Below are 24,730 nucleotides of genomic sequence, written 5' to 3'. Positions count from 1 at the left end.
GTGTTTCCTGACTTCCTACTTTTGTATTCCAGTCCCCTATAATGAAAAGGACATCTTTTTTGGGTGTTCTAGAAGGTCTTGTCTCCCAAGTCATATTCTTGGAGTCTACTCTTGGGGAAACTCAAGCAAAACTCCACTTCTCTCTGGATCTTGTCTATTTTCTTTCTTCTTACGTGTGTGTGTGTTTTCACAGACTTTTGTCTTCTTCTTGGGGTAGCATATTAAACAGTTAAAAATTAGAGAGGAATATATATATTACTCATTTCCAAGAACACATCTCTGCCTTCATTTCAGATTTCCAGCAGATTGCAAACATATGCACCCACAGTCCAATACGGATAGACTCTGAAAAGGAGAGGGCTTCCCAGGAACCTGCCTGCCAGTGCAGAGGACATAAGAGACATGGGTTCAATCCCTGGGTCAGAAAGATCCCCTGGAGTAGGAAATGGCACTTCACTCCAGTATTCTTGCCTGGAATATTCCGTGGACAGAGGAACCTGGTGGACAGCAGTCCACTGGGTCGCAAAGAATCAGACACGACTGAGCAGGAACACACACTCACGAAGAAGGGGAGAAGGCTGAGAACATCTCCACAGGAGGGCAGCATTTGCATAGTGAGGGCGGGAGGGCACACTTCATCAGTTTCTCCCAGGCATGCTCTGGTCCAGCACCTCTTAGCCCTTAAGGTGCCCAGGAACCACCTGGGTCTCTTGTTAAAATGCAGGTTGTCATATAGCAGCACAGGGGCAGGGTCTGAGATTCACATTTCTTACAAAACCAGGAGATGCTGATGCTGGGGTTTGGGGATTGCCCCTTGACCAGTGAGGGGCTTAAAGATGGGCTTAAAGATGGATGACCTAAGGAGGTACCATGTCACCCCACCTGACCCATTTTATCTGGTTTCCCCTGAACCCAGCTCTTTTTAAAAAGTGAAATCTTTTAAAAGGGATTGAACCTGATCCCCTTGCACTGGAAACATGAAGTTTTAACCACTGAACTGTTAGGGAATTCCCTCATATGGTCAATTTCTTATGAAATGAAACATGCACTCACCATATGACCCAGAAATCCCACTCCTGGGGGCCTACCCTGAAGCTTCTCTGAGCCTCCATTAGCCTGTCTGCAAAATGGGAATCTCAGATGGCTCAAGGGTAAAGAATCCACCTGCCAATGCAGGAGATGGAAGAGATGTGGATTCGATCCCTGGGTCGGGAAGATCCCTGGAGAAGGAAATGGAAACCGACTCCAGTATTCTTGACTGGAAAATCCCATGGAGAGAGGAGCAGTCCATGGGGTACAGTCCATGAGGTCACAAAGAGTCAGACACAACTGAGTGACCAAAACCAAAACAACACAGGATCACAGAACACCCTGTGGAGAATATTTGCAGCAGCTTTTAAAGTAATTGTTCCAAATGGGAAACAACTCATCCTTCCAGGGGTAAATGGATACACAAACTGCGAAACACCCAGACAATGAAAAACTCCTCAGCTATTAAAAGGAACCTGTGATCCATGCCATGACATGCATGAATTTTAAACATCTTATGCTATGGGAAAGAACTGAGATTCAGAAGCCTGTATACTGTTTGGTTCCATTTATAGAACATTCTGGAAAAGACAGAACTTTGGTGATGGAGAATAGATCAGTGGTTGCCAGGGGTTACAGGTGGCAGTGGTGTTGACAGAGAGGAAGCCCCAAGGGAATTTTGGAAGGCGATGTGACTTGTTTGTGGTAATGGCTACATGACTCAATGCCTTTGTTAAGACTCATAGACTGGGAATTTCCTGGCGGTCCAGTGCTTAGGATTCTGTGCTTTCACTGATGAGGGCTCAGGTTCAATCCCTGGTCTCCAAATTGAGATCCCACAAGTTATATAATTGTAGCAAAAAAAAAAAAAAAAAGATCCATGGACCTGCTCCCCCAAATGAGAGGAGTTCATTTGTCTGTAAGTTAAAAATAAATTAATAGAAATTTAAAAAATGACAGAATCTTTCAGTTCAGTCAGTTCAGTCGCTCAGTCATGTCCAACTCTTTGCGACCCCATGAACCGCAGCATGCCCAGCCTCCCTGTCCATCACCAACTCCTGAAGTCCACCCAAACCCATGTCCATTGAGTCAATGATGCCATCCAACCATCTCGTCCTCTGTCGTCCCCTTCTCCTCCTGCCCTCAATCTCAACCAGCTTCAGGGTCTTTTCAAATGAGTCAGCTCTTCACATCAGGTGGCCAAAGTATTGGAGTTTCAGCTTCAACCTCAGTCCTTCCAATGAACACTCAGGACTGATCTCCTTTAGGATGGACTGCTTGGATCTCCTTGCAGTCCAAGGGACTCTCAAGAGTCTTCTCCAACACCACAATTCAAAAGCATCAATTCTTCAGCACTCAGATTTCTTTGTAGTCCAACTCTCAGGTCCATACATGACCACTGGAAAAACCATAGCCTTAACTAGACGGACCTTTGTAGACAAAGTAATGTCTCTGCTTTTTAATATGCTGTCTGCTGCTGCTGCTAAGTCGCTTCAGTCATGTCCGACTCTTCGCGACCCCATGGACTGCAGCCTACCAGGCTCCTCTGTCCATGGGATTTCCCAGGCAAGAGTACTGGAGTGGGGTGCCATCGCCTTCTCCGAATATGCTGTCTAGGTTGATCATAACTTTCCTTCCAAGGAGTAAGCATCTTTTAATTTCATGGCTGCAATCACCATCTGCAGTGATTTTGGAGCTCAGAATAACAGAATCTTAGAACTGACATTTTATGAGAATTCCCTGGCAGTCTAGCGGTTAAGACTCGGCACTTTCACTGCTGTGGGCCTGGGTTCAATTCCTGGTCAGGAAACTGAGATTCAAAAAAAAAAACAAAGAAAAGAATTGGTAAGTTTGAAAGTCAGAGATGCTTCTGCTCTTCATACACTTAAACAATTTTAGAATTAGAAACTTCCAGAATTTTCAGAGTAGTAATAATAATAGCTTCTCATTCTGAATCCATCAGGGTTAGCACTTCTTATCTTTTTTTTTTTTTTTATAAATTGTATTTATTTATTTTGGCCATCCCATGCAGCAGGTGGGATTAATTCCCCTGACCAGGAATCGAACACATGCCCCTGCAGTGGAATGGTGGAGTCTCAACCGCTGGGCCATAGGGAAGTCTCAGCACTTCTTAACCTGTTTCTGTTATTGTGAGATGCTAGGAACAGCCCCTGGTCACCAGGCAATGGCTTAGGTGCTATTATTATTATTGTTGTTGGTGGTGTTTTCTGCCAGCCTTTGAGAGGCCCTCTCTTTGAGGCACCCTCCGAGTTCTTCTCCCAGGCCCCCCCCCACCCCCGCCGGTGTTTTTTGCCACCTCCCGGGTCTCAGTTTCCGCAGTGTTGAAAGTTCTAGTGAACCAGTCTGGCCAGGGTCAGAAGACTGTATGGACCCAAGCATTGCTGCCTATAGTGAAGGAGGAAACAGACAAAGCTGGACTCCATCCTAGGCCAGGCTGCGAACAGTAGGCTACACGTATGGTCACCCTCCCAATGGACTCTGAACTTTGCACCTGGTGTCTATAGAAATGGCATACCAATGGAAAACCAGACCCCCCCGGATAAAAGAGCCTCTGGACTTGTACCTGGACTCTCCATCACCTAAAAGAATATGCTAATTATCTCTAAACAAATATGCTGAACAAATTCCATTATGTTTATTGGGATATGACCACAGGCCTATTGATAAATGTCCATTATTTAACTATCTAGGCTTATGACACATGAATCATGGGTTAACTTTGATCCAATCTCTCTTTTAGCTTGTCCAGACTAGTTTCAAGGAATTTGGGGAGGTGGGTTTGAGCGTGTACACTTAGGGTTTTCACAAAAACTGGTCGGAGTCCTTGGCTAAGAGGAGACTCTGCCTTGGGCCCGCCGGTTTAACAAACTGCACTCCACTATCTGCATTGTCCTTCTGAGTGAGTTTGTTTCCTGGAACGCGTGGCTGCAACAGTAGGTCCTCCACATCCTGCCTCGAAAACCGCAGTGCCCACAGTTGAGAGCCTCTGCGTAGATTGCTGACATCTGACCGGCTCTGGGCTTCCTGTGGCTGCTGGCAGGCCGGTGGCTGGCCACAGCTGCCCTTGGGGTGCAGTGGCTTCAGCCATCTGCTCAGCCCTGCCCCTCCAGATGGGGTCAGCTCTGCACGGCCCTATAGACTTGGGGTCACAAAACCCTATGAGTCTGTATGCCACTTGGTCATATCTTTTTTCTGCTCTTTGCCTTCCCATCGTGTAGATTTTAATCCTCTCGATGCACAATGTGAGAGTTGCGAGTTAAATTTTATTTGGGGACAAAATTAGGGCTTCCCAGGTGGTGCTAGTGGTAAAGAATCTGCCTGCCAATGCAGGAGACATAAGAGATGTGAGTTCGATCCCTGGGTCATGAAGATCTCGTGGAGGAGGGCATGGCAACCCACTCCAGTATTCTTGCCTAGAGAATTTGCATGGACAGAGGAGTCTGGTGGGCTAAAGCCCATGGGGTCGAAAAGAGTCAGACACGACTGAAGTGACTTAGCACGCACGTGTGAGGGCTGCAGCCCGGGAGACAGCACCTCTGATAGCTCTGAAAGACTGCTCCAAAGAAGCAGTGGGGAAAGGTCAATAAATAAGATTTCGGTGAAGACAGAGTTCAGTGCGATCAAGCACGTACTCTACAAGAGGTTTTCTTCAAGTCAGGAGGATGATGTCATAATGAAGGGATTTAATGCTTTTCTAGAGATGAGGAGATGCAGGGATTGGGATCATGAAATCAGTTTCTGAAAATATCTAACTATCTAAGGACCTGTTCCGCCAGTTTCCCTGGAGGGCAGAGTGCCTCAGTCTCCACCCTGAATTCCCCTCAGGGCATGTGGAAGGTCAACAGCTACACCAGCACAGGGTTCAGTCTCCCCAGAGGCAGATGGCAAATTCTCTTGGCAAGTGCCAGTTTGTAGTTGAGATGGTAAAGAATCCACCTGCAATGCAGGAGACCTGGGTTTGAACCCTGGGTTGGGAAGATCCCTTGGAGGAGGGCATGGCAACCCACTCCAGTATTCTTGCCTGGAGAATCCCCATGGCAGAGGAGCCTGGCGGGCTACAGTCCATGGGGTCACAAAGAGTCGGAGACGACTGAGTGACTAAGCACACAGCACCCACTTAAAATTTTTTTAATGGAAATATAGTTTTTTTCAATATAGTACCTATATTTTCATTTTACAGATTTTTAAATTAAGTGTGGGGAAAAGTTTGTGCTCAATTAGAGATCACAGTCTTTGGAATCCAAAGAACTAAGATTTGAGTCCTGATTCTATCCAGACTGTTTCTGCTTCCCGCCCTTGGGTGAGTCATTCATCAATTCCTTTGTTTCTGAGGCAGAGGGAGCAGTACTAGGATTTTCAGTCAGGCCAGTGCCCCTCACCCCTGCTTTGTTCAGGCATCAACTGTAATTAATAATACACTTTGCAGGACCTCCCTGGTGGTACGGAGTAAGACTTTGTACTCCCAAGTCAGTGGGGGGCCTGGGTTCGATTCCTGGTTGGGGAACTAGATCCTGCATGCTGCAGCAAAAGATCCCACGTGCTGCAGCTAAGACCTGGAGCCGCCAAAGAAATAAAGAATAGTGCCTTTCGCTTAACACGATTTTTCCAATTTTTCCATGATTATTATTTGAACATATAATACAATAAAAAATTGTTGAGGTGTTCTACAATCATCTTTTTTCCCAATAAGTCTTGGCAATCTGGTGTGTTTTATACTCAGAGCCCATCTCAGTGTGGACTCACCGCGTTTCTGTAACTCGGTAGTTGAATATGGCTGGTGGCTGCTGTGTTGAACTGCCTGGGTGTGGATCTTGCGGAACAGAAGGAGGGGACACCAGCGTAAAGGCTGCACATGCTGACGACAAAGCACACCCACTCTGCCCTGCAGTTCCATTTTCAGAGCGTTGTCTGCAATAAAGCCTCATACACAGGCACCAGGACGCACGTGCTAGGGTGCTCCCTGCAATATGGACAAAAACATTGGAAATCACCTAACGTTCCACCAACAGGGAAGCTTCAAACTAACAATGGATTTACGGCACTATTAAAACAACATAAGATGCTTCAATGTATTTACAAAAACATCGTTCTGAAAAAAGTGATCAAAGCCCGTTATCGGAACAATTGACGAAATGGGAATGAGGACAGCGGCTTACATCAGGTGACCTCTTACACATTCCCTTATTGCTTTTATACTGACCTGGCCACTTCTTGTTGCATTTGAATCCGCACCACCATAAGGTGGCTCCGACGGAAAAGAATCTGCCTGCAGCACACCTGGGTTCGGTCCCTGGGTTGGGAAGAGCCGCTGGAGAAGGGAATGGCAACCCACTCCAGTCTTCTTGCTTGGAGAATTCTACGGACAGAGGAGCCTGGCTGGTTACAGTCCCTGGGGTCACAAAGAGTCTGACACGACTGAGTGACTAACACTTTCACTTTCAAAAAGTTGTAAGAATTATTCTGAGAAGCAGTTAATAACTTTTCCAAGGGTCCAGGACATAGAAAACGTTAAGAACCTGTGATTTTAAGGCAATGCCCGGTTCAGTTCAGTTCCTCAGTTATGTCAGACTCTTTGCAACCCTATGGACTGCAGCACGCCAGGCTTCCCTGTCTATCACCAACTCCCAGAGCTTGCTCAAACTCAAGTCCGTTGAGTCAGTGATGCCATCCAACCATCTCATTCTCTGTCGTCCCCTTCTCCTCCTGCCTTCAATCTTTCCTGGCAACAAGGTCATTCCCAATGAGTCAGTTCTTTGTATCAGGTGGAAAAGTACTGGAGCTTCAGCTTCAGCATCAGTCCTTCCAATGAATATTCAATATTTAGGACTGATTTCCTTTTGCAATATCCAACTGTGGTCTAAAAATCTTAGTAAAGAGGGTATGGCCTGGCCTCCTGACTCTCCTCCAGCTCATGCGCCCTCTTAAGGTCAGAGTTGGTATAACAACCATGCATTCCTATCAGTAAAGAATCCCCTCGTCGAAGACCTTCAAAATCCTCGCTGAGTCAAGTCCACCACACGTGGCTTCATCTAGCGGAAACAAACTTTGCCCAACATCGTGCACTCACACGTCCATTCCCAAACACAAGCACCGCATTTGTAAAAGTCTAGGAGAGTACATTCCAAACTGCTAATAGGAGTTTCAGAAGGGTGAAGGTCAGGGGACTTTTCAATGCTTTATTGGGAGGGGTCATGGGGGGGAGTACATTTCTGAATTGTTCAAATGTTTACATGGATCATCTCCGCTATGAAAAGAAAGCTAGATCTGCACAAATTGAAGCTCGCTGTAGAAGAACACTATTTGGGGAGGAAGGATGTGGGTGACCTATTGGAGCGTTGCAGATGAGCGTGGGAAAAATGAACCTGTTTCTACACTCATGGTAGCCATCATGCTCCATTGCTAAAGACTGAAAAATGGTTCCCAGGGATGTATGCCTCCTATTGACTGAAACCTGCAGGGTGACTTTATGTAGGAAAAGGGACATGGCAGAGAAACTAATGATCTTGAAATGGAAGATTATCCTGGATTAGGGGGTTCTTTTGGGGGGGCTGCACTGGGTCTTTGTAGGTGGCTCAGTGGTAAAGAATCCACCTGCCATTGCAGGAGGTGCGGGAGACTCAAGTTTGATCCCTGGGTCGGGAAGATCCCCTGGAGGAGGCAATGGCAACCTACTCCAGTACTCTTGCTTGCTGAATCTCATGGACAGAGGAGCCTGGCGGGCTACAGTCCATGGAGTCATAAAGAGTGGGACTCGGCTGAGTGGCTGAGCATGCACAGGGCCTTCGTTGCTTGGTGTGGGCTTTCTCTAGCTGCAGTAAGAGGAGGCTGTGTTGCTCGGTTTTCTCATTGTGGTGGCTTCTCTCGTCACGGAGCACGGGCTCTAGGGGCCTGGACTTGTCATTGTGCCATGCAGGTCCAGTAGTTGCAGCTCTCAGACTGAGTCGCTCCACAGCATGTGGAATCTTCCTGGGCCGGGGATCAAACCCGTGTCCCCTGCATCGGCAGGCAGATTCTTACCCACTGCACCTCCAAGGAAGTCCCCTAGAATGTTCTTAAATGTAATCACAAGAGTGTTTATACCAGGGAGGCAGAGGGAGACGTGTGACCCGCAGTTGGAAGGAAGGAGATGTCTCTGTCTTTAGAGGCAGGTATGGGAATGATGTGGCCACAAGCCAAGGAGCGCTGGCAGTCAGTGGAAACGGAAGAGGCAGGAACTCACTCTCCTCTGGAACCTACAGAGGGAATGTAGCCCTGTTGACTTCTGGCCTCTAGAACTGTAAGAGGATACATTTCTATTGTTTTAAGTTACTCAGTTTATGGCGATTTATTACAGCAGCAATGAGAAACCAATAACATAGTTTCTTTCCCACCCCAGACTCCAGCATGTTTCAGCAAGAATCCAGAAAAGGACGGGGAAAGATGGTGATGGCTAGACAAGAAGACTGAATAGTCCTCAAGTACTGGGCCATCTTCACAGACTTGCTTTTCCTCTCTGGGTCTCAATGGAACCCAGCTGGGAGGCTGGGGCTCACAATCAATCCCCAGTTCCCAGGTTTAAGCCAATTGAACCCCTGAGCTTTTTCGCTGCTACCTGGGGCCATAGAAGGAAAGAGAGAGCCTCTCAAAGTGGGGAACTCAAGGCCAGGAGAGGGGCCAGCTCTAGACAAGGTGGGAGCCTCTAATGTCTGGCTTCCTTCCTCCTGGGACCTGGAACTTCCTCCTGGCCCGTTCTGTGGAGCAGCTGGAGGAGGTTCAGGGTTCACTGGGTATGTGCCTTGTGGAAGAAACCCCGAGCCCCAGACCAATGAGAACCCCAGAGGGGTAAGACGGGTCATTTCCTCTGTGGTTATATGCACCCTCCCTTGGGGCTTGCAAACCACAGCCCTTGAGAGCCTTTGATCAGAGGAGAATCTGGGAGAGACCTGAAGATGGTGAGTCTGGGGGAGAGTGGAGGGCAGCCACCCCCTTTGTGTGTGCTCTCTGTTCCTGGCACCATCTGCTCCCCTTTTCCTTCCCCCTCCTCCCAGTCCTTGACTTCTCCCCTTCTCCCCTCACCTTCCTCTCCCCCTCCAGGGCTGGGAAGCAGCTGAGGAGTAAGACTGTCAAGGGGTTATAGGGCCCGCGATTAGCTTTGACTTTTCCTTTCTGTTAAATAATCGCCAATAGTTTGAAAATTTTGTTTCTACACATTTTATTATTCACTCGTGATTTTTTAAAGTTAAAATGTTTTCATTCCTTTCTCTGCTCAGCTGATGCTGAGATCCATCTTTAGTTTTATAAGCTAATCCCTGTGTTTTTTTGGCCTCATGAGATTTTTTTTGTCATGGAAATGTAGGAGTGAAATATTAATACATTTCAGTTCAGTTCTGTAATGTCAGAAACTTTTTTTTAATTAAAAGATGGACTAGAGCTTTTTCTTTGTGAATACTAATGATTAAAAAAAAGTCCCAAATCCCTAAAGGGTATTCAGTGAAAGGACCGTCCCTGCCCAGAGACTCAGATTCCTTGTAGCTCTGGTTCCTTGTAACTCTGGTTCCTTGTAACCAGAAGCATGGGGAGTGGGATTGGGCAGCAGTTTGTGGCTAACACTTCTGGAAACAGTCCATGACAGTGTAGGGAGTAAGGAGCATTTTGACACGGAGATCATACTGAAACTAGGTTCAAACCCTGCCTGTCTCGTGTAAGAGCTGAAGAGACTCATCCTTCTGAGCCTCCTTCTCCTTGTCACTAAGATGGGGATAATCACCCTATAGCGCGAAATCTGTATCATAGGGTCTGGAGCGAGTTCAGTGAGATAATACATGGGAAGCTCTTTCAGCAGTGCCTGGCATACAGCCGGCGCTCAATGCCTGTGGTGTGTCTATACTTTCTACCCTACAAAAAGGAGTCTTTTTTACACAATATCCTGCATCTTGTTTTTTATTCTTACATGAATAACTTATAATATTATTGACAACCTTCATCTGCATGTCAGGCAGTGTGCTAGGCACTTGACATTTACAAACTTCGGCTTAATCTGTGAGAAAGATACTGTTATATCCTGGTGTATTTCAGGGAAATTCCCGTTTTCTTTATATCAGCTGTGTGATATGCCAGTGAGAGTTTCCACTGCTTATCAATGGAAATTTAGGCTGTTTGTCTTCAAAACCAAAATTGGAAAATTCCCTGGTGGTCCAGTGGTTAAGACTCAATACTTTCACTGTCATGGGCCTGGGTTCGATCCCTGGTCAGGGAGATAAGATCCCACAGGCTGGGCAGGCAAAAAAAAAAAAGCAAACCCTAAAACACCAGAATTATATCTTTGGATTCATGTCTGGTTTTCAGAACTGCAAATGCTGAATCCAGGACATAGACAATTTTTATTTTAACAGATATTGCCAAAACCTGTACCGATTTATATTCCTCATGTTCAGAGCAGGAGAGTATTTACTTGTCTAGACACCCATCTGCATGGTCAGATGAAACTATTTTTGTTTTTGTCAACCTGAAAGGTAGTTCGTCGCATCCTGAAAGGATCCAGAGGTTTGTCTTTTTCACATGGTTTTTAAAATGCAGATGCCTCTGTTTCTTCGTGCTCAGGGATGTTGAGTCTCAAAGACTGTGCAAATTCAAGAAGATGAGTCGAGATGCTAACCCCCACCCTTGTATCCCAGTTTCTGAGGTTGCTTTAGTGGTTTTATGTGGTTCTGTGGGTGGATTGTTTAAAGATGTTGTGTCCATGTAGAAACGGGGAGAGGGATGTTCCGGAAAAGAAAGCAGACTGTGCCTCCCGTGTATTTCCTAGCCCTGACAGCATTCCTGAGTCTATTATTTCCACCGTAAAGAAGGGGATAGTTGGCAGGACGTTTCCTGCTCCAAAGATGGCAAGACGGAAGCCCCGCGAGGGAGGGAAGGGGTGTGTTGTCCCTCTCAAGTCTCCTACTTGTCTTCCTCCTCTGGGCGTCACTCCTGTCTTTGCTGGCCTGAGTCCCTGCCCCAGCCTCCTCTCTGATCCTCTTGCCTCTAATCTCACCTCCCCACAGCAGCCGGAGGCACCTTTCTAAACAAGAACTCTCATCTAGTCGCTCTGTGAGTCGAAGACCATCTGTGGCTCCCCATTACCCCAGGACAAAATACATCTCCTTTAACATGACATCTGTGGCTCCTCCCACCTCGTCCTGGCTGCCTGCCAGCCACGCTGTTGTTCTTTCACGTTCTGGTGTGTGACACCCTCCCTGTTACCTTGTGACCCTTTGCCTTGAAGGCATGCCCCTCACTCCCACCACGTCTGAGGCCTGGTAACCTCTCAGAGAAGGTTCTAGGTTCTTGGACTCTCTGAAGGTCTCTCCTACCTCTGCCTCTTGCTCACAGCGAGGACCTGGAAAGGTCTCTTAAGCTGTCTGTAGCCTCTGTTTTCTCATCTGCAAAATGGGTGTTGTGATGGCAAAAAAAAAGAAGAGCTGATACATACAAAGGACTTAGAACTTGGTGACTCTGATTGCTTTTCTCCTAAGCACCTTCTCCTTAGCCCTGTTCTCCTCTGATCCGTTCACGAGTCCTCACTGTCACCACCCTAGTGCAAACCACCATCGTCCCTCACTGCAGCTGGACAATCCCAGTCGCCTCTGCTTCTCAGCTTCTGATCTGGCCCTTTCTCCACACAAGGCAAGGGCTCTTAAAATGAGCCTGTGATCTTAGGAAAAAAAGAGTACCCTGCCTTTGGGCTTGTTGTAGCGTAAACATTGTGGTTAGAGAATTAACGAACTAACACCTAGGAAGCGCTTAGGAGCCCTGGACTCCTGGTGTCTGAGACGCAGCCACCAGCCATACGTGGCTGATGAGACTTAATTAAAGTGACAGCAAAGTATAAGTTCAGTTCCCAGACACACCTGCCGCATGTCACAAACTCCACGGCCACAGGTGACTGGCGGCTACCATACTGGGTGGCACACCTCTGGGACATTCCCATCAGTGCAGAAATTTCGTCTGGACCATGTTACAGTGTTTTTTTTTTTTTTTGTGTGTGTGTGTGTTTTCATTTCTATTTAGTTCTTTGTTGTTGCTTAGTGGCTAAGTCGTCTCTGACTTTTTTTGCGACCCCATGGATTGTAGCCCTCCAGGTTCCTCCGTCCATAGGATTTCCCAGGCAAGGATGCTGGAGTGGGTTGCACGGTGTTGTGGTTTGATTTTTCCTACACCCTTCTCCTGATCCCCCACCAGGCTGGATTCTCTGTAGAACACGCTCAGTTTCCATTCCTGGTGATTAATTTCTCTCTTGCAGGAGACCATAACCTCTCCAAGGACAGGTGCCAGGTATGTCAGGAGCCAATCGCTAGGCTGTTAACATTTATGAGATGAAGAAATACCCTTAGACTCTTTCCTAGACTCCTAGAATGCACTTGTGTTTGTGCTCAGTCGCCAAGTCGTGTCCCACTCTTTGAGACCCTGTGGACTGTAGCCTGCCAGGCTTCTCTGTCCGTGGGATTCCCCAGGCAAGAACACTGGAGTGGGTTGTCATTTCCTTCTCCAGGGGATCTTTCTGACCCACAGAGCAAACATGCATCTCCAGCTTGGCAGGTGGATTCTTTACTGCTGAGTCACCTGGGAAGCCCCTGCTGGCATGGTAGAACCACAGATTCTTTGGTAGAGGCTATATAACATCTATTTCTGGGGAGAGGGGAAGGGGTGGTATATTCACTGATAGGGCTCTCCGTACCAGAAGAACAAAAGCATATATGGTGCGGGACCTCCCTGGCAGTCCAGTGGTTAAGATTCTGTGCTTCCAATGCAGCGGATGCAGGTTCGATGCCTGGTCAGGGAACTAGGATCCCACATGCCTCTTAGCAGGGGCCAAAAAAAAGTATACCAACCTCCTACTTCCCTTCCCCTGGGGCAGCCACGGTTCCAGATTTCCTCTGCCTGCTTCTGGAGCTAGTCTGTGCAGACACTCAGGAGAGATAGAGCGGCAGAACTAGAGACAGAGGGGAAGTGGTGAGGAGGGGAGAAGGGTTGGGGGGAGAGAGGAAAACAGAGGAAGAACGGCTCCTCTTGGGTAGGCAGTGTTGCTTCACACACTGTTCTTACTTGTTCTGTTTCACCCTGGATCTTGGAGTTCTTTCCACACCCACCCTTAGGTAAACTTCCTCATTCTTTTGCTGGTTGCATAGAATTGTTTTGCCTGGATGTGTTATTGTTATTGAGCCAGTCGCCTCTGGCCTGGACGCTTCAGCTGTTTCCCTTCTTTATAATAGAGATACTGCCGTGGCTAAACTTTGCAAGTCATTTACATCGGGAGGATCCTAAAAACCACAGAGCGTTAGAATCAGCATCTTTTTCCTGCCCTCGTGAAGTCAGTGAGAGGGAAGGGCTGCATGAGCTCATCCCAGGCGAGGATCTTTGTCAGCTGATGTGAGGGGTAACTGTGAGCGTGGGAGCAGGGGGTGGGGAGGCGTCCTGTTCTGGGGTCTGGATTATTCTGCGGCATAGTCCAGAGCTTGTGAAACGAGCAGAGATCGAAGTTAGCTTCGTGTTATCACGTTCGAGGTGGACACTTAAAACATCTAACCACCTGCTATAGTGCAGGGTCCCCCTGGGTAGGATCTGGGGCCTCTTTCCATGCTCAACATCGACTCTTTAGTGATCTGAGCTTGGGAGTCTCAGAGTAGAAAAAGGGAGGTCGGGGTGCTGGGGGTGAGGATGGTCAGGTGGGTGACTCAGGGCAGAGTCTCTTTATCAGTGGAAATAAAGCAACCATTTTAACTTTTTTTTTTTTTTCATTGTTCTTTTTATTTTTTATTTTTTTATTTTTGGTAATTAATTTATTTTTTATTGGAGGCAAATTATTTTACAATATTATATTGGTTGGTTTTGCCATACATTGACATGAATTCGCCCCGGGTTTACATAAGTTCCCCCTCCTGAACCCCCCTCCCACCTCCCTCCTCCCTTTATCCTCCCTCTGGGTCATCCCCGCATGCCAGCCCCGAGCATCCTATAACTTGCATTGACCCTGAACTAGTGATTCGTTTCACATATGACAACATACGTGTTTCAATGCCATTCTCCCAAATCATCCCACCCTCACCCTCTCCCACAGAGTCCCAAAGACTGTTCTATACATCTGTGTCTCTTTTGCTGTCTCTTATACAAGGTTATCATTTGCATCTTTCTAAATTCCATATATATGCATTAGTACCATTTTAACTTTTTGGAAACATCTTCACACTTACAGAAAAAATTACAAGAATAATACAGAGAACCATATTCTCTTGACCCAGATTCTCCAGGTTTGCTCTATCTATCCGTCCCTTCTATTGATTAATCTACCATCTTTTTTTTTTCTGAACCAGTTGAGAGGAAGTCGCAGGCATCCTTTGCTCCTAAATAGCTCAGGGTCTCCTTCTCAAAAACAAAGACATTCATTTACACGAGTATCAATGTGGATCAATTCACAGGGAATTTAACATTTGATGAGATACTGTGATCTAGTCCATAGATCAAGTTAAAAGTTGCTCAGTGGTTCAAATAATGCCCTTCAGAGTGAATCTGTCTTTTCTGCTCCAGGCTGTGGTCCAGGATATCACAGCACGTTTGAGCGTCCTGGTCCTTTAGTCCCCACTCATCTGGAACAGTCGCTTGGCACTTCCTTGTCTTTAGGACACTGGCATTTTAATTTTAATCGGCAAAAATGCCACAAAATTTATAATTCACCATTTTGAAGTATACCATTCAGTGGCACTGAGTACATTCACCGTGTTGCCCCATCACTGCCTGCATGCTAAGTTGCTTCAGTCCTATCTGACTCTTTGCAATCCTATGGACCATAGCCCACCAGGGTCCTCTGGCCATAGGATTCTCCAGGCAGGAATACTGGAGTGGGTTGCTATGCCCTCCTCCAGGGGATCTTCCTGACCCAGGGATCGAACTCAAGTGTCCTGCCTTGCAGGCAGATTCTTTACCACGGAGTCACTGGGGAAGACCTGTCCCCATCACTACCTTTATCTATTTCCAGAAACTATTCATCAATCTCAAAAGAAACTCTGTACCCACTAAGCTGCCCCTCCCTGCTCCTGTTCCCCTAGCTCCTGGCTATTACTACCACATCTCCTATCTCAATGGATTTGCCTATTTTAGACATTTTATATAAATGGAATCATATAGTATGATTCTGACTTCTTTCACTCAGCATAATGTTTACAAGCTTCATCCACATTGTCAATACTTCATCCCTTTTTATGGCTGAAAAATATTCCACTACATAGATATACCACACCCGGTTCATCGACTCTTCAGTTTATACTGACCTTTCCCCTTTGAATAATTTGATCTCTGCTATGGCCATACCGGAAAATATGCTGGACCATCAGCCTGGCTGACCTGGTTGACCTTAAGGAAACATAAAGGAACTAGAAATTAAAAAGAATGGTTCAGAGAAAGATCTGAGCTCTCCAATAAATGTAAGGTCAATGGGAAATAAGAGCATTGCCATTTCTTATCTCCCTACTGTGTACCAGGCACTTTGCAGGTTCTTGAACATTTTTCATCTTATTTAATCTATGAGCTGGGTGTTTAGTGGGTCAGAACCTCAGCCTGCAAATTCAAGTGCCCTAAAAAGCCAGCTGTGAATATTTCTGTAACAGTGATCTGTGTTTTTCTCTGCTTCTTTCCCTGGGCTGGTGACAAAATCCCCTTCAGGGGTGGGCTCCAGGGACCAACAGAGTTTGCCCCTTGGGTGTCCGTGGAGGCCCCCTTCCAACCTCTGGAACTGCCCAAGGGCAGCCTCTCTGGGTTTGCGTACCAATCTAAAGAAAGTTGAATTTCCATCTACATGACTGGAACAGGCTACTTCATCTTTCGGTGCCTCTGTTTCCTTGTCAATAAAATGGGCATATTCGTAGGACCTACTTGTAGGGTCGTGGTCAGGACTGAAAGAGCTAATGCTGTACTTACACATAGCAGATGCTCAATAAATGCTGGCTGCAGGACAGGATCACTCCCTGTCCTGCATGGGGAGCTTTCTTCCGCCTGTGTCTGGTGCCTCTGGGCTATCGTTTTGCGTCCAAGGCTGTTTTTCATTCAGCTGCTGCTCTTTCTCTCTTTGGAGGGGGAATAGGACACTCCCTGGCAAGAAAGTACTCACGACTCTGTTCTTTATTTTATTACGGAAAATATCTAACATAGAAAAACAGAGACAATGAAGTTGTGAAGGTCCGATGTACTCGTGACCCAGCTCCCACAGTTTTCAACACTTTACCATTCTTAGTCACCCTGGGTCCTCCCTCCTTCCCTCTTCTCTTCCTCCCTCTACCTTTTTTTTTTTTTTTCTGGAATTTTTAAAGCAAACCCAAAACATCCTATTTCACCTGCTATGTGTAACCTCTATCAGAAACTGTCTTCTACCACTTTTTGGAAACATAAATACAATATCCTATCACCTTCAGTAGAATAAGCAATGGTTCCTTACTATTGTTGAATATCCAGTCTATTTTAAAATCTCCCAGATGTCTCCAAAATATCTTATTTTCCATATGACTATTCCAATCAGGATCTAGCCTTGGTCTCCGTATTATCTTTGGTATATCTACTTCTTAAATCTCTCTCTCTCTCCTTTTAAATTTTTACTGCAGTATAGTGGGCTTCCCACGTGGCCCAGTGGTAAAGAATCCACGTGCCAAAGCAGGAGACACAAGAGATGTGGGTTCGATTGCTGGGTCGGGAAGATTCCTAGAAGGAGAAAATGGCAACCCACTCCAGTATTCTTCTTTTTTGTATATGATTAACAGGTCTTTTATTGGTAGTAAACTAGAGCAAACAATCAGAATAGTACATATGCAGTGTTCAGGACACACAATAAAAGTTAAAGGAATTCAAAACCTATATAAAACACTGGAGAAAAAAAATTGTACAGCTTAAGAAAGACAGTGGGAAATGTCCTCTCCATCATTTGATGGAAGCTTATACTCTGTGCCCAACAGACCAAAATAATACAGACTTTTTAGTACTGATTGTATCTAAGAGGATTAAACACATTTTCTAAGAATCTTGCAATGACAAATAAGTGACCCTTTCTCTGGTAAAGCAGACCTTTAAGGGAGGAAAGTGGGGATTATGAAATTGACTAGTATTTTGTAACCATTTTAAATAGTTTCTCATTTTCCAAACACTGCTTTCACAACAGAAGTGTTTCACACTTGCACATATTAATTACTTTGTTATATATGGAAGCCTGCGGTAGGCTGATTACACAATAAGGCTGCAAACAACCAGTGGTACTTTTCTGACGTCAGAAGAGTACACAAGACTGAAACATCACCAAAAGTACATAAAAAACTCATCAACATAAACATCAAAGTACATTAAAAATATAATCAGGAAAAAATACAATTGCTAAAAAGTGGTTTAGAGCAGAGCCGCTGTCTACCAGTGGCTTCAAATGGCAATTAGTGTTCGTAGCAAGTCTGGATGGCTTTACAGGACCCTTCTCCAATACTGACTAATGCACACTTTTAACATGTGTATTACACAGGCTGCAATTTCACAAAGAAGCGCTGATGTCGTTAGTAAATGAAACACTCTTAACCTCACATCAGCTTTGTCACCAGTTGGAATTATCACTTTACCACTCCAGTATTCTTGCCTGGAGAACTCCAGGGACAGAGCAACCTGGCGGGCTACAGTCCAGGGGGTTGCAAAGGAGTCTGACATGACTTAGTGACCAAACAACAATAAAAGTAGTTGATTTACAATGCTGTGTTAGTTTCCGCTGTATAGCAAAGTATATCAGTTATATACACATATTCAGTTCAGTCGCTCAGTCGTGTCCGACTCTCCGCGACCCCATGAATCACAGCACGCCAGGCCTCCCTGTCCATCACCAACTCCCGGAGTACACTCAAACTCATGTCCACAGAGTCGGTGATGCCATCCAGCCATCTCATCCTCCGTTGTCCCCTTCTCCTCCCGCCCCCAACCTTTCCCAGCATCAGAGTCTTTTCCAGTGCTCGTCCCATGAGGTGGCCAAAGTATTGCAGTTTCACTCTTTTTTAGATTCTTTTCCCAAATAGGTCATTACAGAATATTGAGAAGCGTTCCCTGTGCTCTTATCTATAAATCTCTTCTAATCCACGACACTACCCGTTCCATTTTTTTTCTCTTCCTATTTTACAAATTTCATTTATTTGTAGGAGAAACCAGACCATTTGTCCTGTAGTGTTTCCTGAGCTCTGGATTGGGCCGGTTTTGTCCCTGTGGTGTTGTCATATTCCTCTCTCACCTGCTTTTCCTGTAAACTGATAGTTTTAGATCTAGGACCTTGATTAGATTCACATTCTTTATTTTTTGGGGCAAAAACTACTCCATGGATGGTGGTGGTTTAGTCGCTAAGTTGTGTCTGACTCTTGTGACACCATGAGCTGTAGCCCACCAGGCTCCTCTGTCCATGGGATTCTCCAGGCAAGAATACTGGAGTGGGTTGCCATTTCCTTCTCCAGGGGATCTTCCTGACCCAGGATCAAACCTGAGTCTACCGCATTGCAGGCAGATTCTTTACTGAATGAGCTATGAGGGAAGCCCTGGTGCTGCATCGTTGTTTCACCGCATCTCATCAGAATAGATGAGATACCTACTTGTCTCTCTTCTCTGAATCCTGAGGTTGACAGGAGGGTTTGCGGTGCCAGCTCATCCTATTTATCGTAAGGTTCCTGTCTGTTTTTCACATGATGGTTTTATTAGATGTTGTTGTTCATCATCCAGATCCATATTTCCTTAAGTTTATCATTCCTTCTGCAAGAATTATTTTTAGATTCTTCTCTAAAGAAGGACCTCCCACAATGACTCTTTATTTCTCTGAAATAATACTCTGTACAGAAATGGCAGGATAAGTGCTTGATTCATGCGCTTTTCAGAATAAAAATGTGACCAATGATTTACTTGCTTTCATTATCATTATGAACTCATAGATCTTTATTATTAATATATATTTTATTCCATCAGTTATTATTATTATTACATATTCAAATTGTCCCATTTTCTGGCTAGTGTCCCTCATAGCTCAGTTGGTAAAGAATCCGCCTGCCATGCAGAAGACCCCAGGTGGATTCCTGGGTTGGGAAGATTCACTGCAGAAGGGATAGGCTACCCATGCCAGTGTTCTTGGGCTTCCCTTGTGGTTCAGCTGGTAAAGAATCTGCCTGCAATGTGGGAGACCTGGGTTCGATCCATGGATTGGGAAGATCCCCTGGAGAAGGGAAAGGCTACCCACTCCAGTATTCTGGCCTGGAGAATTCCATGGGTTATATAAGCCATGGGGTCACAAAGAGTCGGACACGAGTGACTTTCGCTTTCACTTTCTGGCTAGTGTGGGCTCTCTTTTTTGTTTGGTTTTTGCTATACTATGTGACATGTGGGATCTTAATTCCCTGACCAGGGATCAAACCTGCACTAAGTGCATTGGAAGGTGGAATCTCAACCACTGGACCACCAGGGAAGTCCTTTAGATGTGTCCCATTGTTACTTAGAATTTTTCTTACTTTCTAGTGTGAGATGCTCTGGCCTCATCTTGGATATTTTCTGTCCCAGGACAGGAACCAACCTTTCTCCAAGGAGCCCCAGTTCTTCTGAATTGTTGGTGTTCAGTTGCTAAGTCCTGTCTGACCCCATGGACTGCAGCACGCCAGGCTTCCCTCTCTTTCTCTATCTCCTGGAGTTGCTCAAACTCATGTCGATTGAGTAGGTGATGCCAACCAACCATTTCATCCCCTGTCACCCCCTTCTCCTCCTGCCCTCAATCTTTCCCAATATCAGGGTCTTTTCCAGTGAGTCGGCTTTTTGCATCAGGTGGCCAGGGTATTGGAGCTTCAGCTTCTGCATCAGTTCTTCCAATGAACATTCAGGGTTGATTTCCTTTAGGCTTGACTGGTTTGATCTCCTTGCAGTCCAAGGGACTCTCAAGAGTCTTCTCCAGCACCACAATTTGAAAGCATCAATTCTTCGGTGTTCAGCCTTTTCTATGATCCAACTCTTGACTGTACTTAAAATCCTGCATTGCTTGATATGTTTGCATGACAGTGTTAACCTGCAAAGCACCCCCAGCTGGGAATGAAAACAGTGGGCTCATCTGAAGATCCCTCTTGCGTAACAATGCAGGGTCATAAACCAAACAAACGACCACAGCAGATTGTCTTTATTTAAAATTCCAATTTTTTTCCACTGTGGAATTTTTTTGGAGAGGCATTGATTTTGATTCTTTAAAATACGGCCTTAAAATATTGTGTATCTTCACTGCTGTATGCCTGAAATTAACACATGGTAAATCAACTATACTCCAGTAAAAATTAAAAAATAAATAAAATTTAAGTAATAGTTCAAGACTTGGGCTATCAGTTTTGGAATTACGTGCATGTGATTATTAGTTCATTCTCCTCAAAATATTTTTTTAATTATTTATTTATTTTTGGCAGTGCTGGGTCTTTATTGCTGCCTATGGGTTTTCTCTAATTGGGGCGAGCAGGGGCTACTCTCTTCATTGCGGTGGGTGGGCTTCTCATTGCGATGGCTTCTCTTACTGCAGAGCGGTAGACTTCAGTAGTTGTGGCTCTCGGGCTTGGTTGCTCTGTGGCATGTGAGATCTTCCTGAACCAGGGATAGAATCCACATCCTCTGCATAGGCAGGCAGATTCTTAACCATGGGACCACCAGGGAAGTCCGGTTTTCAACATTTGAATCAGGGGTGTGACACCCCAGCTGGCTGTCAGCCCTCAGCATCCCTGTTTCCCCAGCAGAAACCTGAGGCTTAAAGAAATGGCATGATGGGCTTTGCGTGATGGGCAGGCTCCTTGCTACCTGCCACTCACACTCTTCCTGCCTCTCTGATTTCACCCAGGACTCCATGGCTCTCAGCACCCCCGATTACTCTGATTATGACAAATGGACCTCGAACCCCGACCTCATGGTGGATGACTCTTCCCACACCCGCAGACTGCGTGCCCCAGACGTGATCGCCCTGGTGATCTACGCGGCCGTCTTCCTGATCGGGGTGCCCGGCAATGGCATGGTGGTCTGGGTGACAGGGTCTGAGGTCAAGCGGACCGTCAACGCCATCTGGTTTCTCAACCTAGCGGTGGCCGACTTCCTCTCCTGCCTGGCACTGCCCATCTTGTTTACATCCATCATCCAGCACAACCACTGGTCCTTTGGCGATGCTGCCTGTCGAATCCTGCCCTCTCTCATCCTTCTCAACATGTACGCCAGCATCTTACTCCTGGCCACCATCAGCGCCGACCGTTTCCTGCTGGTGTTTAACCCTGTCTGGTGCCAGAACTACCGAGGGGCCCGCGTGGCCTGGGTGGCCTGCGCCGTGGCCTGGAGCTTGGCTCTGCTGCTGACCATACCTTCCTTTGTGTTCCGCCGGGTTCACGTAGAGCACTTCCCGCCCAAGACGACGTGTGTCCTTGAATACGGGAGGGACCACGTGTATGTGGAGAAGGCTGTGGCCATCGTCCGGCTGGCTGTGGGCTTCCTGGGGCCGCTGGTCACGCTCGCGATCTGCTACACCTTCCTCCTGCTTCGCACATGGAGCCGCGCTGCCACGCGCTCCACCAAGACGCTTAAGGTGGTCGTGGCCGTGGTGACCAGCTTCTTTGTCTTCTGGCTGCCCTACCAGGTGACGGGCATGATGCTAGCTTTCTTCCAGGTGCACTGGGACAGCTTCAAACTCGTGTCCAGTCTAGACGCCCTGTGCGTCTCCCTAGCTTATATCAACTGCTGCATTAACCCCATCATTTACGTGTTTGCCGCCCAGGGCTTTCATGCCCGGTTCCTGAAGACCCTCCCTGCCAGGGTCCGGGGCGTGTTGACGGAAGAGTCGGTGCGCAGGGAGAGCAAGTCCCAGACGCTTTCCACGGTGGATACCCCGGCACTGAAGAGTCAGGCGGTGTAAGGGGAGACCTCTCTGAGCACCAGCTTTCCAGGGCTCCGCCAAACTTCCGGTCCATTCACTTTGCTTTTTGGAACTCAGCCCGGGACAAGGTGGGTGGTGTTGGCTGAATGAATTTGCCACCTTTTCCTTCCATCTTTCTTGGACTCGTCCTGCTTCTTCTAGGCGAACCCATCTTATCGTTCTTCATTTTCCAAGGTTGATAAGTTCTTCTAGGACCGCCCCCCCAACCTTTCCATCCAAGGACTTTATAAAACAAGCAGCAACTAACATACCTGGAACCCTCCCACAGAATAAGACATTCCTGTGCAGAGTGTGTGAAGATATCAGATACACAGAACAAACAGAAACACTCAAACTTTGAAAAAAAATGAATTCTGTATTTATTTTATGGAGAGTTGACCAAAAAAAAATCTATATATATAAAACTGGAATCTCAAAAGTTATTCTTGTTTAGGACAAAGCAAAAATCCATGGACTGAGCTTCACTGGTGGCTCAGTGGTAAAGAATCCTCCTTCCAATGCAGGGGATAGGAGCTCAATTCCTGGTCGGGGGGGAAGATCCCACGAGCCTTGGGACTTCTAAGCCCACGCACCACAGCTATTAAGCCGGAGAGCCTAGAGCCTGTGCTCCCCAACAAGAGAAGCCTCTGTACCACAACTAGAGAGTAGCCCCAGCTCGCTGCACCTGGAGAAAGTCCACGCAGCAAGGAAGACCCAGCACAGCCATAAATAACAAAATAAAGAAATAAAATGTTTTTTAAAAATTCATGGACCAATCTCAGCTTTGGAGAGTGAGTTGGTTTAAAGAGAAACAGTAAGGGCCTTCCCTGATGGTCTTGTGGTTAAGACTCCGTGTTTCCACTGCAGGGGGTGTGGGTTCCATCCGGGGTCAGGGATGCTGTGTGATGTGGCAAAAAAAAAAAAAAAAAGAAAAACAGTAAGTTAGTACATTACTTCACTAGGTTAAAAAAAAAAAAAGAGTAGTAAGTAAGAAGATGTGCTGCGGTTTTGGAGAAAAGCAACCAGTGCGGAAGGTACCTAGGGTTGGGAAACACTGGTTGGGTCCCTCCGGGGGTGGAGTCCCAGGGGAATTTGCTCTTTTGGGCTGTCGATGTTTTGTTTGCCCTGAGAAAGAAAAGTAACTGTTTCATTTTAACCTCGTTTGGTGTCTCATGACATTGGGTTGTAAGTAATAATACGAAAGTGATCCTGAGTGTCTTTGACTTGTCTCCTGTAACAGGAACATCTTTCAAAATGGCATTACAATATCACAACCAAGATGTTGACATGGATATGGCCAAGGTGCCGGACGATTTTGTAGCTGCCAAATCCCTCGTGACATCCTTTCCTAGCCACCTCCACTGCCCTCTGCCCTCCTCAGCTTTGCCCCGAACCCCTGGCAACCACGAATCCGCTCTGTCTGTCATTTGATACTTTCAAGAATATTGTATCGATGGACTCATATAGCATGTAACCTGTGGACTTTTAAATAGCTGGTATGCACCAGCTGAAAAATGAAAATAAAGAATAAGTGTAGAAGTGTGTTGTGTATAATTGACCTGGAAATATTCCTACTTAGTGGTTTTGTGTGTGTGTGTATCCTCATTGGCTAGAAATATTGTACAGACAGCACTGTCCAACAGAAATGTGATATAAGCCACAGAAGTGTAAAATTTTCTAGTAGATACATTAACACATTTTAAAATAATAAAATAAATAAAAATAAAAATAATAGCAATATACTTAATGTTGTTGTTCAGTAGCTAAGTCGTGTCTGACTCTTTGCAACCACATGAACTGCAGCACGCCAAGCTTCCCTGTTCTTCAGCAACTCCCGGAGGTTACTCGAACTCATGTCCATTGAGTCAATGATGCCATCCAACCATCTCATCCTCTGTCGCCCCCTTCTCCTCCTGCCCTCAATCTTTCCCAGCATCAGGGTCTATTCCTATGAGTTGGCTCTTCGCATCAGGTGGTCAAAGTATTGGAGCTTCAATGTCAGCCTCAGTCTTTACAATGACTGTTCAGAGTTGATTTCCTTTAAGGTTGACTGGCTTGATCTCCTTGCTCTCCAGTAATGTAATGCAACTATACGTTATACTAACAACAAGGATATGAATGCTATATTAATTATAATATTTATTACATATCACATGATATATGAATATAAGCATATTGTATAAATGTGTTATATAATAATGTTTACAACTACATGATATATAATTATATAGCATAAACCATATAACATATAATACTATATTAATGCATATATGTATGAATATATTATAGTAACAATAATAATATAGTAATATAGTAACAATGCTATTAATAATTTATATTGCTGTATATGAAATATATATAACAATATAGTCAGTAATATATTTTGCATAACTCAATATTTTTATTTCAGCATGTTATCAGTGTGAAAAATTATTAGTAAGATCTTTTACATTTTACATTCTTTTTTACCCTGAAGGGTGGGAGGAGATGGTGACGACAGAGAATGAGATGGCTGGATGGCATCACCGACTCGATGGACATGAGTTTGAGTGAACTCCGGGGGTTGGTGATGGACAGGGAGGCCTGGCGTGCTGTGATTCATGGGGTCGCGGAGAGTTGGACAGGACTGAGCGACTGAAGTGAACTGAAATGAACTGAACTGATAGCTAATTTACAATGTTATGTTAGTTTCAAGTGACTAGCAAAGTGATTCGGTTATACATGTACATATTCTTTTCCAGGTTCTTTTCAGTTATAGGTTATTAC

The 24,730-nt window shown here is 45.7% G+C and overlaps 1 protein-coding gene across 3 annotated transcripts; it reads left to right on the top strand.

Annotated features, from left to right (window-relative positions):
- Nucleotides 1-8,828: 8,828 nt before the first annotated feature.
- On the top strand, nucleotides 8,829-23,706 carry C5AR1 (complement C5a receptor 1). Of its 3 annotated transcripts, none has more exons than XR_008683910.2 (3): nucleotides 8,829-8,981; nucleotides 20,909-22,053; nucleotides 23,205-23,706. XR_008683910.2 is itself a non-coding variant. In XM_055411756.2 (2 exons), exons 1-2 carry the CDS (start codon nucleotides 8,979-8,981, stop codon nucleotides 21,962-21,964), a joined length of 1,059 nt encoding a protein of 352 aa, XP_055267731.1. In that variant the 5' UTR covers nucleotides 8,829-8,978; the 3' UTR covers nucleotides 21,965-23,706. The 3 variants fall into 3 exon arrangements, 1 of the variants encoding a protein (XP_055267731.1); XR_016035773.1 differs by having other exon boundaries at nucleotides 20,909-22,755; XM_055411756.2 differs by having other exon boundaries at nucleotides 20,909-23,706.
- The last annotated feature ends 1,024 nt before the right edge of the window (nucleotides 23,707-24,730 follow it).

The sequence above is a fragment of the Moschus berezovskii genome, chromosome 22 (genome assembly GCF_049115385.1).
Source record: "Moschus berezovskii isolate FMDL1 chromosome 22, NW_MosBer_1.0, whole genome shotgun sequence".
NCBI lineage: Eukaryota > Metazoa > Chordata > Mammalia > Artiodactyla > Moschidae > Moschus > Moschus berezovskii.
Note: the sequence above shows the minus strand (reverse complement) of the source record. Positions and strands in the feature narration are given on the sequence as shown.